The following is a 15,298-nucleotide window of genomic DNA, read 5'->3' on the forward strand; positions in this document are numbered from 1 at the left end:
GGTTGATAGTTATTTCTGATTGCGGTCGAAGATTTTAAGGTCACAAATTAACAACTCGCCTAAATTGAATTCTAACTGGAGAATAACTTCCTTCTTCCTCAAGGAGTAGACTGAGACACATTGTTGAATGAGTAGAGTTGGGTTCCATATTTACCTGTTTTTATTGCCATTGTTACTTCCCTGAATTTAGAAGTGCTCCATGATAAGACACGAGTATCTTTTACCTAGAACATCCGAGTAATGTTTTGTAAACTTTGTCCTTTTGATATGGGTTTTCCTCACTTTATAACCTTAGTATTGTTGAACTAGCCCTCTGTTGTGACCCAGCAAACCAGTCAGTTCAAGGGCAGATAGGTATGGGCAACAAATGATGATCTTTGCTAATTATGCTCCATCTAATAGAAGAATAATGAAAATAAATTGTTGAATTCAGCATAAACTAGCTGCTGTTTTCCTGGAGTAGTTTAACAATATTAGAACAAAGGTCACTCTTGCAGCCCAAAACTGAACCATCAAAAATCTTCCAGAATCAAAGACACTCTTAAAAATGAACCTCTGGCTCCTCCCTCAACTATTTTGACCAAGAATTGGCTTACCAAGCTGCCAAACCACATTGATTCATGAACGTGCTTCTGCAGAATAACTAGCACAAATTTTCAGTGTCTGCCCCTCTGACGCTCTTTTCGTATTCTTTGCATGTAAATTCCCAAAGAAAAAGTGTTTAACTTCCAGAACAGATGATTTTTATTTGAACATATTATTTAGCATTTTGCATCAGTTTGATAACCTATTTGCAGTACAATGCCATGATGATTATTAGAATTTTTAATTTTCTTTTTAGAAAGTCCCTTGCTTTTTCCATATTTTCCCAAGAAATCACTACATTATGTTAAAAGGCTTGTGGAAGCACAAATTGATAATTGCCTACAAAAACCAGCTGTAAGTATTACATCATTCAGTCACCATTGTTACAGTGAGACCATAACAAAGTTTCATAATTTTCCACTAACTCTTTCTGGTTTCCTTCATAGGAAGTAATTGGAAATTCTGTCCATCAAGTTGTCTACATGCCTCTGTACAAGCTGCATCCAACGTAAAATTTTATTTTTTTATGTTTGCTCCAATAAAATGTGCAAGTTTTTCAAAGATATTAAATAACAAAATGTAATTATTTAAATTGAAACAAAGCCCTTATTTTATATTAATATATCAGGAACATGTACTGATAATGATGCCAGACTTATAGTTCATGGACCTAGGCTAATCCTGTGGGGGTGTGGGTTCATGTCCCATGGCAGCTGTTGGAATTTAAATTATATTAATAAATCAAAATTTGAAATCTAATCCTAATACTGGTGACCATAAAACCATCCTTGATTACTGTAGAAACCTTTCTGGTTCGCTAATGCCTTTTAGGGAAAAACAGGGACTACAAGTAACTCCAAATCCACCCCCATGTATTTGACTCTTAACTGTTCTCTGTTGTGACCCAGCAAACCACTCAGTTCAAGGGCAGATAGGTATGGGCAACAAATGAAGGTCTTTGCTAATTATGCTCCATCTAATAGAAGAATAATGAAAATAAATTGTTGAATTCAGCATTAACTAGCTGCTGTTTTCCTGGAGTAGTTTGCAAACTTTGTTGAAATAAGTAGTTCATACATTTTTGTTAATATACTTGTTTCTATTTAATTTCAGTGAGGGGATTGTACCCAGATTTTCACTACCATCATTGTAAGTTTACTGATATCTTTAATTGTTAGCCATTTATGGAATAATGTGGCTTTCTCTGTAATTTTGTGTTTCACAATTTTGGCAATCCAACTGAAACCTGCTGTACATTTTTTTTAAACAGTTGGAATGATAAGTCATCAAATCTACAGTATGTAGTGTTCACAATGCACAGCATTGAATCTTCTAGAATCTATATTATGCGAAGACCTACAGACCTTTCAAGGTGAGAACAGCCAGAAAGTATGATATTTGGCTCATGTGATTTTGTAGTATTTAGGATTTTTCTGTTTGCTTCTGTATAAACTGCTTGCAAGTGTTATATTTTAATTGAAAACATGATATGACAATGCATTAAATATGTAATTATCCTTAATTTGCCACCTAGGAAATATGTAAATTACTTCTGTATCAATCATATTCTGTGTACATATGCTTATATGATAATGCATATGCATGAATTGCCTAAGATCAGAAAAAAATACTCTGTTGATTTCTGTAGATATATGCATAAAAATAAATTAAAATTCCTGGCTTTAGCTGTTTAACATTCCCACATTGTCCTGTATTTGATGTGTGGCACCCCAAAATAACTTTGAAACAGTTTTTGAAATCCTGCTAAGGCCCAAACATGATTTGATTAGCACTAACAACTCTTGGTCATCATCCACGTGACCATTGAGTTTTGGCAAATAGTTTAATTGCAGCCTTGTCCAAACTGAGCCCATTTCCTGTGTGCACACATATATGTTGACAACAAAAATGATGAGTAGATATCAGTGTTAATTATATACTAATTGTACCTTATTATATGGGGTGTTGGGCATTAACTGGGGGTTATTTTTTGCCCTTTAGAGGGCCATGTTGTGGCACAGTGGTAGTGTCCCTACCGCTGGATTGGGAGGCCCAGGTGCAAGTCCCATTTGCTCCAGAAGTGTGTAACAACATCTCTGAACAGGTTGATTAGAAAAATAGGATGAAGAAAAACAAATTGAGTCCCTTTAAGTCAACAGACTTTAGAACTGTTGTGAACCAGGAGATCTAGGTTTGATTCCACCTATCATGGAAGTGTGTCATAACATGTCCAAGCAAGTTGATTTATGTAATTCAAAATGCTTAACTCCGAGATTTACGTCGTCCTTGAATTCCTGTTCTGGATCCAGCTGGCTTTCCTTTGCCCAAGTCCAGGTGTGCTGAAAATTGTTATTGCGACCTGAATGGTAGTCAGCTGATATATGTTAACTCATCATAAACTCATAGCACAGAAGCAGACTCTTTGGTCCAACTTGTCCACGCTGACCAAGTTTCCCAAACTAAACTTGTCCAATATGCCTGCATTTGGTCCATATCCCTCTAGGCCTGTTCTATCCACACATCTGTTCAAATGTCTTTTAAAAGTTGTAACTGGACCTACATCTACAACTTCCCCGGCAGCTCATTCCACATACAAACCACCATCTGCATGAAAAATTTGCCCTTCAGGTCCCTTTTAAATCTTTCTCCTCTCTCATTAAAATTATGCTGTCTAGTTTTGAAATCCCAAACCCTGGAGAAAAAACTTTCAGTGAAGTATGTACCTGAACCCCCTAGGTCTCTTTGTTCTACAACATTCCCCAGGGCCTATTAACTGGGTAAGTCCTGTCCTTGTTTGTTTTACCTCTAGACCTCTCTAATTTCAAATCTACTGTTGATCTTGCTTTTGTGCACCTTGTGTACACTTTTAACCTTGTATGTTTTGCTCCCTCTAAACACCATGTGATCTATATGTCCTTGTTTGTTATGATCTGCCTGTACTGCTCGCAAAACAAAATGTATCACTGTACTTAGGTACATGTGAAAACAATAAATCAAATCAAATCAAAATGCAACAACTCACATTTACCTAAATTAAACTCCATCTGCCACTCCTCAGCCCATTGGCCCAGTTGGTCCCAGCCCATTGGCCCAGTTGGTCAAGATCCCTTAGTAAGCTTTGATTACTTTCCACACTGTCTACTGTGCCACCAGTTTTATTTTGTTCACAGACATACTAGCCGTGCTTCCTATATTCTCATCCTAATTGTTTATATATTTTATAAACAATGGTGGACCCAGCATTGATACCTAATGAATGGCACTGGTCAAATGCATCCAGTCTGAAAAGCAACCCTCACCACCCTCAGCCTCTACTGTCAAGCCTATTTTGAATCCATTTGGCAAGCTCTCCCAGAATCCTATGTGATCTAACTTTACTAACCAGTCAACCATGCAGAATTTTGTCAAAGGCCTTAGTAAAGTTCATGATCAAACCTTCTTTTCTGTCCCTGCCTTTGGGCCAGAGGGTTTGGATTCAAGTCCCACCTGTCTAGCTGGTATGTCATAGGACAACCAAAAAGATTGATTAAGAATAATACAGACCTGTTTGGTCTGAATGCACATCCTTCTCATTGATCTCTTATGGGAACCTTATTATGCTTAAAAGCTGAAGAAAGAAAATGAAAACGCGATATCATGTTTGGTGATGCTGTGGTTTAGCCCTCAGCAGGGCCCAGCAAGACAAAGCCTTTTGGATATCTCAGTGCAAAGAGTGAAATCTTAAGCCAGTAACTGGTGTGCATTAATCAATGGTATTTAACTGCTCACAATCTGGCATCTTACTCTAAAAACATGTTACTTTAAAATGCCCCAAAGATGGTTAATGTTGAAAGTAGAAAATTCCTTGTTGCTGCTGTGCAAGAAGCTCGCTTTAAGACATATTTTCACATGCAGACAGTCCCCGATTTACAAACATTCATACTCTTGAACATTAATAACAAAAATGCAGCAAGCAAATGTTTTCCAATGCCTGCAAGTGGCTATTTTATGTTGTACTGTATTGTATTATATTGTGTTCCAACTTGCATACAAGTTGACTTACAAATGTAGTTAAGAATGGAACCTATTTGTAACCCAAGGATTGCCTATATTAGGAAGATGCATTTTTGTTCTGGTATGCCTAGCATGGCACTACCTGCTGCTAGCACTAACTTCTAGAATCTCTGTGAAGTGTTACCTCTGAGATCCTCTATTTACATGGGAATGAGTTTAGTTAAATCTTAAAGATTTAAGGATGTCATGTGTATGTTAAACAATTGAAATTGTGCAGTATTTCAATAAAATGTTCAGGCAGGATTAGATTTCCCCCACAGCTTATTTAGAAAATTTCATAGTGGAATAGATTTTTAATTTCAGAAGTGTGAAGATCGTATTGCATACTGATCATCCAGGTGAAATTTTAGGGTCAGTGGCTTAAATTTAAGTATTCCTATTTGTGGTGATTATATACAGGTCTGTTCCTAATTGGCTGCTTGCTGTGGAGTTTGGAGATTTTGTGTGGAGCACCAGAAATGACAATAACAAGGAAAGGTGAGGTTCCAGTTATATTTTACTGTCTTCAACATATATTTCGTTCAACAGGATAGCATGCCTTGTTGGCTGCCAGTATTGTTCCCATGTGAATGGTTGCAGATGCAACCCCCTCACTCATCATCAGCACATGTACCCCGCTCATTACAAGTCTCTTTACAGCTGTTCTGCTCAACATTATGCACTATTCATGTGCTCATGATTGAAACAATGCTGAGTGGTCTTCTGCCAATAGATTTCACCCTCAGTTAAACACATTGCTGAGACTCCCAGCATAACCTTCTCCATTCTACATGCCCATTCCATCAAACCCACAGGCTTCATACTTTCATAGGTCATCTGAGTCATGTGCATTTATCTACAGCTGCCTGCAGTCCTCTCCTGCTCCCATTCCATTTTACCCCTTAATTTCTGCAAGCAGAGATGATGGGATGATCCTGGCCCACCTCTTGCTGACTTTCTGACTCACTACTTCCAGACTGGCCTCTATGGAAACAAAGAACTGACCCATTTCCAGGAGCACAGAACCCTTTTTGCAAAACCATCCTGACTGGCCACCTAATTGGGGCTGAAGCCCAGGATTGGTATGGAGTCTGCCATTGACTAGCTATGCTGCGCCCCAAACTGTTGGGTGTCCCCATGGACTTCATTGCAGACTACTCCTTTAATACATTCTGACATGCTGCATTGCTTGCTGCGTATGATGTGTATTTGACGTAAATACTGAGGCCACGTGGTACAGGTGCTGGAGTGATGTGGCACAATGACATACTACAAGATATGCTTGCTCTGACTGGGGGCTGCTGCTCAGCGTGATCACCTACCTAGTTGTGCGACTGCACCAATTATCAATGTAAGGCATGGCAGTGCAAGATGTGTATGCTGATGGCACGCCGGTAGGTACGCAGTGAATATATGTTGAGAGAACAAGGGGGCAGCCCAGTAGACAGTCTAATCCATGCTGGAATGGATTCCTGTCATTGTGCATCTTCTGTACATGTTGTAGCCATACATAGCTGGTCACTGATGTGCTTTGCTAGATAAGTTTACCCATTCAGGGCAGAGTGCTAATGCATTAGAGGATGTCGACAATAACTCCCTGAAAGTAGACTGCCGATATAGTAGATGCCGCTGATGCTGGTTGATTGTGCCCTGTTGTCGTGTCTGGCCATGGACTAACTGAAGGTCGCTTGGAGAAGGAGACAAGATGAACCTAGCAAGAAGCCAGTGTGGTTTCCATGTTGAGTTTTCCCAACAGGTAGGTTGTATGGAAAATATGGTATGACAGCAACCCATGACAAGGCATTAACAAGGCGTTTAACAAGCAATGATAAGCAATAATTGGGAACTCACTACTGCTCATGAGAATCTGGCCACGTGAGAAAAATGAACAAGATGCCATGAGATGATCGTGATGTTTAGGGCTTCAGTGAACATCTTGCCCAGTTCTGCCACATATCTAACCGTAGCCCATGTCTCTCCGAGCCTAGTAAGATTTCACCTGAAGATTTTAGACAAGAGTTGGTGTGTCGGGGGCAAAAGTAAGATCTGTGATTGTGTGAAAACAAAGATTGTATGTCAAAAAAATTTAGGCCTCTTAAGGGAATGGTGGTGGGGCAAGAAAATAAACTAGGTGTGTTGCTGAATGAAATCAAATTAAGCAGCCATTGAGTTGGGTGATAAGCCATAATCAAAATGAATGAAGGGACAAGCTCAAAGGCTTGAATGGCCTGCTTCTGCTATTTTCTGCCTTTCCACAAAACTGAAATAAGCAAGCAAAACAAAATTGGGCAGAGATTATGGTCTAAAATTGTTGAACTCTACATTGCTATCTGACCTATTTTCATAATTTCCTGTTTTATTTCAGATCTGCTGGAATCAGTTTTTCAATTAACCTTTAGAGTTAATTCACTTTGTTACTTAGTAGTACAGGTACACAATCCTTTATCTGAACCCTCGGGACCAGCTGGTTTTCGGAATTCTGAATTTTGTGGATTTTGGAGTAAGTCACAGTTTAAGGGTGAAATGTAAACAATCTTACCGAACAGCAGATGCACCTGTGAGTACTACGAGCCCTGAGACAGAATTGACACCTGCCAGTGCTGGGTCACACCCCCACATCACATCTGAGTGACATGGGTCGAGTGGGGGTGGAGTTGGGTTAACTGTTTGTACACCAAACAACCTTGTTAGGGAGAAAAGCTTCGTATTTCGGGATTTTGGGTAAAGGATTGTGTACTTGTACTTGTTTTTATTGCCTTGTATGAAGGTACTGGATAGAATAGGCCAGGAGAAACTGTTCCCATTGGTAAAAGGAACAAGACCAAGAAGCACCTGGTTAAAGTGACTTGCAGAAGAAGCAAGTGTGATAAGGGGCAAAAGCCTTCCTTGGTTCTACTCTGGAATGAACTGTCTTGAAGTGTTGTGGAGATGAGTTCATTTGGCACATTCAAGATGCAATAAAATATTTTTTAAAAAAGTATGTATAAGGTTCATGGACAAAGACTGAAAAATGACACTAAGTTATGATGTTCGTTTGAAGAGCACATGTAGATATGATTACCTCTTCCTGCACTTTAACACTTCTGTGAAATGGCATACTACCCAATGAATTCTAAATCTTTCTTCAAACTATACTGTAAGTTGAGGTCTGTAGCTTCACAACCCTGTGCATTTCTACTTTATAATACAATGTATTATAAATTGATCAAACATATTTTCCAAAGGAAACTAGAGCCATAGTATTGAAAGGTAAAGACAAGTGGTTTATGAAACATAGATTGTGTGCTTTTTCTTTTAGTCAGTTCAGCTTTTTGGACGTTGGTTTTTATGATGATGAAATGCTGACAGTCCTACTGAAGGGACACACAGACAAAGAAGAGAAAGGTCGAATCTTGGCACAGCTACCATTATCATCTGTTTATATCAATGATGAAACCGAGGAAGAATTCAAGTTGGCTACTGGTAAAAGGTAGTACTTGAATTATATTAATAGCAGGCATGGCTTTCAAATCCTGTACCTTTTGTTCTGATCCAAGACTTTCAACATTCTCTCTGTGTCAGTGGATAAAGCTGTAGTGTTGCCGAATCCTCTTAACCATTCAGATCTGTAACATTACAGCAGTTGGATCACATCTACCAACCCATCATAGGAACCCATCATAGTTCTGTATCAGTTCTGATTTCTGCAAAAAGAACTGGGTTGGGAAGCAGCAGTAAGAACAATTCCTAACCCATACCTCATATAGTCCATAAAATTAGAGTATAACAAATAAATACATTCATAATTTAAAAAGAAAACAAGCCCATTCAACCTATCCTTTAATGAGTCCAGCAGTTTCATCATATATAGTTTGTACCACCCCACCAAACTTTGTGAATGTCCTTCTTTGAGTATACATACTCCTAATGCTTCTTGCATCATTAATCTGTGTTTTCTTCAAGAAAATAGCTTTCTAATTGCTAACCTGCATGTTTTATAATGTAGCATAGAACTTTCCTGAAAAATATTAAGTAAATTTGGGAATTTTCTGAAGAATAATAAATAAAGGTAGAAAAGCTTTATTTCACCAACTGAGTTTCTGACTTCAGGTATTTTTGAGAAAGCAGGTTTAAAAATAGGGAAGTTGAAAGAGTAGGAAATCAATCTTAACACAGCTATGGAATGGACAAGATTAATAATGAAATAGAGTCATGATAAAAGTAGAGAGGGATTGAACTCTTCGAGGGTTGACGTTTGGAAATAGAGAGTGTGGAGAATAACATCTGATCATGAAGGTTAGCTTGACTGCTGTTATTGATAAGATTTGAGAGTCCATTATTAAGGATGAGATTGCGGAGTACTTTGAAGTGCACGATAAAATAAGGCGAAGTCAGCATGACTTCATTAAGAGGAGGTCATGCCTGTCAAGTCTTTTAGAATTGTTTGAGGAGGTAACAAGCAAGTTAGACAGGAAAGCCAACGAGCATGACCTGTTTGGATTTCTAGAAGGCCTTTAACAAGTTGCTGCACAGGAGGCTGCTAAATAAAAGAAGAGCCCATAGTATTAGAAGCAAGGTACTGGCATGGATAGGGAATGCCTGACTGTCAGAAGGCAGAGAGTAGGGGGTAAAGGGGTCTTTTTAAGGATGGCAGCCGGTGCCTAGTGGAGTTCTGCAGGGGTCATTATTGGGACTACACTATTCATATTATGCATTAACGACCTGCACAAAGAAACTGAGGTTTGCAGATCACACAAAGATAGGTGGAGGGATAGGTAGGAAGTGGGGAGGCTGCAGAAGGACTTTGACAGGCTACGAGAGTGGACAAATAAATGGCAGATGGAATTTGGAAAAGTGTGAGATTATACATTTTGGTAGGAAAAGTAGAAGTTTCTAAACTGGGAAAGCCTTCGGAAATCTGAAGGGCAAAGAGACTTGGGAGTCCTAGTTCAGGATTCCCTTAAGGTTAACACAAGTTCATTTGGCGATTTAAAAGGCAAATGCAATGTTGGCATTTATATCAAGAGTGCTAAAAAAGAAGAGCAGAGACATACTGCTGAGGTTCTATAAAGTTCTGATCAGACCATATAGAATATTGTGAGCAGTTTTGGCTCCAAGTCTAAGGCAGGATGTGCTGGTGTTGGAGGGGGTCCAGAGGTGCTTTACAAGAATGACCCCGGGAATGAAGGGTTTGCCATATGAGGAGCAGTTCAGGACTGTCAGTGTGTAATCGACAAAATTTGGAACGATGAGGGGTCAATTGATTGAAACTTACTGAATGCTGAGAGGCATGGATAGAGTGAATGTTGAAAACGTTTTTCCGCTAGTAGGAGAGACTGGTACCTGAGTGCGCAGCCTCAAGAGTGAAGGAACAACCTTCACTCTTGAACAAGAGCTGAGATGAGAAGGAATTACCTCAGACAGAGGATGGTGAATCTGTGGAACTCATTGCTGCAGAAGGATTTAGAGGCCTAGTCATTGAGTGTATTTTTGATTTGTAACGGGATCAAGAGTAACTGCCAGAAAGCAGTAGAATGGATTTGAAAAGCATATCAGATATGCTTGAAAGGCAGATCAGATTTGATGGGCTGAATGGCCTAATTCTACTCCTATATCTATGGTTTTATGACATGTTACACTTATCAACGGTAGCAAAACATTGAAATCCAATTAATAAACATTAAAGAGTCATACTTGGAAGAGTAAATGGTTCCATTCACACTGGAGTTTTAATATGTTAACATTTCTCTGATTATCTCTTGGTGTTATTTTCATAGTATGCCACAAGGGATCTTGTCCTTTCCTGGAATGAGCATATAATCATGCTCAGAGACCAAATAAATTGGGTCTGTATTCTATGGAGTTTAAAAGACATGACCTCACTGAAATATACAAGATTCTGAAGGAGCTTGGCAGGATAGACACAGATTGTTTTCTTTAGCTGGGGAATCTAGAATATGGGTACATATAGTCGAGAAGTTTTCTCACTTGACGAGTTATAAATCTTTAGAATTCTCTACCCAGGAGGGTTGTAGATTCTCCACTATTAAGAATCTGTAAAGCTGACATGAGCAGTTTTTCGATCTCAGAGTTGAGGAGTGTGGAAAATGGACAGGAAAGAGGAGTCGCAGCAGAAGATTAGCCATGATTTCAGAGACTGGCAGGGCAAGCTTTAACAGTATCTTGCTCCTACTGTTAATGTTGATTAACACATTAACCTATTTGATCGTTGAAGTAATATTTCCTATAAACATTTAGAAGGTAAAATGGAGATTTACAGTAGTTGATCTTGTATTTTTACACACCAGCTTTTATATTCATTAACTGCAAAGTCAGTTCATTATTAGTTGCATTTTTTCCAATATTTTTTTTTGCTTCAGAAGTAAGTTTTCAGGAAAATGAACCTAAGTAGTATAAGAATAAAGGGAGGATATCCATTGCCCAAACTATTATCATATAACCAAAATATTGCCAGAAATTATTTGAACTAAAATGTTTCCTCCCAATCAAATTTACAAAATATGTACCTGTTTAACTGTTCGTGTGATTGGAGGCAATTGGATAAAACTGAAAAATAAAGCTGAATATTCTTTCTAATGGAAAGGCAATGCTGCATGTTAACTTAGAAGAGGGAGGGGAATTTCTGACAAATTTTCTGCTGTGTTTACCTGCATCGTTACGCTTTGTATACTCATAAAATTACCACTGAAGTCCTAAAATCTTGTCATATAAGCAGCATGCTCATACTTTTCATGCCATTTTCACATCTTTTTTCTTGACCTTATTGTTCAATTATAGAACAACTGGAAGTAGTAATATTGCAAAATTTCCCCAGGTCACTTTATAAGTAACATTGATTATCTTCACTAATTTCATTGCTAGATATAACAATAGTTTAAACATTTTAATTTTTCTGCACTGAATGCATAATATTTAAAGAGGCGCAGCACATATTGAGAGTGTCTTCAAGAATGTAAATTACTATTAAGCCTGGGAAAGATCAGATTAAAGCAAAAGAGTTATAAATTCAATCTTGATTTGACTATACGAATCTAGTTCTGCCAAAATATTTTTTGTTCAATTTTCAAAGACAGTTAGCATTACAAATTACTGAATAAACCAATTTGAAATGAATATTCTGTTCACCCTTTTCAATTGTTGTCAATAAAATGAAAATAATAAGCAACATTTTCAATTACCATGCTCCCAAACTGTAAAAGACATTACACCTCACTTACTAAAAAAACTTCACCTTGAAATGCTATTGTTTATAATGCTCAGCCAAGCTCAGTTTAATATTCCAAATTGCATTTTGGTCTTTATTTACAGGCTTGATGAACAAACCAATCAAATTCCTGTTCAGACAGTAGTTCTTGAAAATCAATCCCGGACCTTAGAGAATATGAAAGCACAATACCTTGCTGTAAACGGTATTCGTAAAGTATCTTGTGTGGTAAGTTCTTTCAAAAAAACAGTACATATTTTTCAAACTGAGTTTCTGTAGCCTTAAGGACTTGGTATGTTTCTCCTTGCAGCCTGATCCTACAATCTTTTGAAATGTGCTCTCTTCTAATTCAAGGCATTTGTATTCCTGACATGATTGCTGGCTGTGCCTTCAGCTGCCTCGGCCTAAAACTCTCTAATTCTCTCTCTAAACCTCTGTCTGTGTCTCCCTTACAGCTCCTTTGGAATTATCCATTTGATTAAGCATTTTGTTAACTGCCCTGATATCTCATGTGGTCCAATGTCAAGTTTTGTTGGATATCACTGCATCAAGGATTCCAAGCAAAGCTGGACTCAGGAAAATCAAGGACAAAATTTTCTGGAGTCATAGCTAGTACAAACAATAATGGTTGTGATTGCAGTTGCTGGACGTCAGTTATCTAAGGTCAGGACATCACTGCATAAGTTCCTAAGACTAGTGTGCAAGGACCATACATCTTCAGCTGACTGATCAATGACCTTTCTTCCATCATAAGGTCAGAACTGGGGACATACACTGATGATTGCACAATGTATAGCGCCATTCACAACTCCTTGGGTACAGAAACAGTTCATGCCCAAATGTAGGAAAACATGGACAATAGCCAGGTTTAGGCTGACAAGTAACATTTCTGCCAATCAAGCATCAGGTAATGACCATCTCCAAAAAGAGAAAATCAAACCATCGCCCCTTGACAGTCAGTGGTATTAGTATCAACATTGTCAACATCATGAGGAGTGACTAGAAACTGAACTGTACAAGCCATACAAAAACTGTGACTAGAAGCAGGTCAGAATCTAGAAGTTTGAAGATGAGTAATATCCCTTCTGATTCTCCAAAGCCTACCCACCATTTACAAGGCAAAAGTTAGGGGTATGATGGAATGCATTTCACTTGTCTGAGTGCAGCTCTAATGGCATTTGATGCTCAACACCATCCAGGACAAAGCAACCCACCAAATTGGCATCTCAGAGTCATAGAGATCTGCAGCGCAGAAAAAGTCTGTTTGACCTGTCAAAAACAATCACCTAAAAATTCTAATGCCATTTTCCAGCACTTGGCCCATGTGATATTCCAAGTTCACATCTAAGTACATCTTAAATGTTATGATGCTTTCTACCTCTACCATTCTTACAGGCAGTGAGTTCTGCAATTCCACCACCCTCTGGGTTAAACCATTTTTCCTCAAATCTCCTCTAAACCTTCTGCCCGTTAACAATATAAAATTATGGCCTTGTCACTGATCCCTCCACCAAGAGTAAAAGCTTCTTGTCTACTGTGTCTATACCCTTTATAATTATATACATCTCAATCATGTGCCCTCTCCATATCCTCTTCTAGGGAAAACAATCCAAATCTATCCAATCTCTCTTCAGAAATAAAACTTTCCAACCCAGGCAACATCCTGGCAAATCTCCTCTTTCATCCATAGTACCCCGACAGTGTGGAAACAGGCCATTCGGCCAAACAAGTTCATACTACTCTCCAAAGAGCATGCCAACCCAGACTCATCCGCCTAACCTATCTCTGTAATTCCCATACCTAATCCACCTAACCTACACATCCCTGGATACTTTGGGCAAGTTATCATGGCTAACCCACCTAACCTGCACATCCCTGGACACTGCGAGCATTTTACCACAGCCAATCCACCTAACCTGCGCATCTTTGGATTGTGGGAGAAAACTGGAGCACCGGGAGGAAACCCATGCAGACACTGGGAGAATGTGCAAGCTCCACACAGATAGTTGCCAAGGCTGGAATAAACCTGGGTCCTTAGTGCTCTAAAGCAGCAATGCTAACCACTGGGCCACCGTGCCTCTCTCTGGTGCGATCACATCCTATGATGAGGATTCCAGAACTTCACACAATACTCTGGCTGTGTCTAAACTAATGGTTTATACAGTTCCATCATAACCTCCCTACTCTTAATCTCTACACTTTGACTAATAAAGGCAAGTCATGTCCCTTTTTAACCACTTAGAAATAGTAAGAACTGCAGATGCTGGAAGTCAGAGTCGCTAAAATGCATAGCTGGAAAGGCACAGCAGGTTAGACAGCATCGGAGGAGCAGAAAGATGTGCGGGTTAGGTGAGCTGGCCATGCTAAATTGCCTATAGTGTTCAGGGATGTGTAGGTTAGATGCATTAGTCAGGGGTAAACATAGAGTAATAGGGTAGGGGAATGGATTTGGGTGCGTTACTCTTCAGACGGTCAGTGTGGACTTGTTGGGCCGAAGGGCCTGTTTCCACACTGTAGGGATTCTGTGATTGAAAAAATGTTTCTGGTCAGGACCCTGCATCAGGACTGTGGAGGGGGAAGGGAGCTCAGAAATAAATAGGGGGTTAGGGATGTGGCTGAGAAAGGGGATGGTAATAGGTGGATTTAGATAGGGGGTTATTGCGATTGGTCAGTGGGAGGGGTGAAGCAGATAGATGAGAACAAAGGTGGACAGGTTAGGTCCTGTCACTGAGGCAGGAAGGAGAAGGAAGGCTGAACTGGTCCCCGAGTTTGCACTTTGTCTCTTCGATGTAGAGGAGACCACATCAGGAGCAATGGATGCAACTAAACCAGTTTGGAAAAAATGCAGGTGAATCTCTGCTGGATTTGTAATGATTGTTTGGGGCCTTGGATGGAGGTGAGAGAAGAGGTATAAGGGCAGGTGTTTTCCTGCGATTGCAGGAAAAGGTGCCGGATATGGGAGAGAGGTAGGAGGGAGTGTGGAACTTACGAGCGAATGGCAAAGTGAATGATCCTCATGGAAAGAAGGTAAGGGTGGGGAAGGAAATATCTGTTTGGTGGTAGGGTCTGACTGCAGGTGGCAAAAATGGCAAAGGATTTGGAGGTTGGTGGGGTGGTATGTGAGGACCACCTTATTGTAGTTGGGGGGAGAGGGTCTGAGGGCAGAAGTGCAGGAAATGGAGGAGATGCAGTTGAGGGCATTATTAATCATGGATAAAGGAAATTACAGTCTTTGAAGTTGGAGGACATCTGGGATGTCCTGAAGTGGAATTCCTCGTCCTGGGAGTAGATGCAGCGTAGGCAGAAGAATTGTGAACAGAGGATCGCATTTTTGCAGGAGGGCAGCAGAGAGATGTGGGAGTCGGTGGGTTTGAAATGGATGTCGGTGCCAAGTCGGTCACTGGACACTCAACCCTCTGATAAATTCCTCCTCATCTCAGTCTTAAATTGGTGCCCTTTTTTCTGAGACCATGCCCA

General features: G+C 39.6%; 1 protein-coding gene across 1 annotated transcript in view; it reads left to right on the top strand.

The window, feature by feature from the left end:
• The window catches only part of anapc4 (anaphase promoting complex subunit 4), a 97,890-nt gene that overhangs the window by 81,079 nt on the left and 1,513 nt on the right, over positions 1 to 15,298 (top strand). The window contains exons 22-28 of the mRNA XM_043700575.1: positions 842 to 939; positions 1,032 to 1,093; positions 1,699 to 1,734; positions 1,856 to 1,957; positions 5,038 to 5,115; positions 7,916 to 8,086; positions 11,926 to 12,049. Of these exons, the coding sequence (XP_043556510.1) occupies positions 842 to 939; positions 1,032 to 1,093; positions 1,699 to 1,734; positions 1,856 to 1,957; positions 5,038 to 5,115; positions 7,916 to 8,086; positions 11,926 to 12,049 (671 nt within the window). The remainder of the gene's footprint in view (positions 1 to 841; positions 940 to 1,031; positions 1,094 to 1,698; positions 1,735 to 1,855; positions 1,958 to 5,037; positions 5,116 to 7,915; positions 8,087 to 11,925; positions 12,050 to 15,298) is intronic.

The sequence above is a fragment of the Chiloscyllium plagiosum genome, chromosome 1 (assembly GCF_004010195.1).
Source record: "Chiloscyllium plagiosum isolate BGI_BamShark_2017 chromosome 1, ASM401019v2, whole genome shotgun sequence".
Lineage (NCBI taxonomy): Eukaryota > Metazoa > Chordata > Chondrichthyes > Orectolobiformes > Hemiscylliidae > Chiloscyllium > Chiloscyllium plagiosum.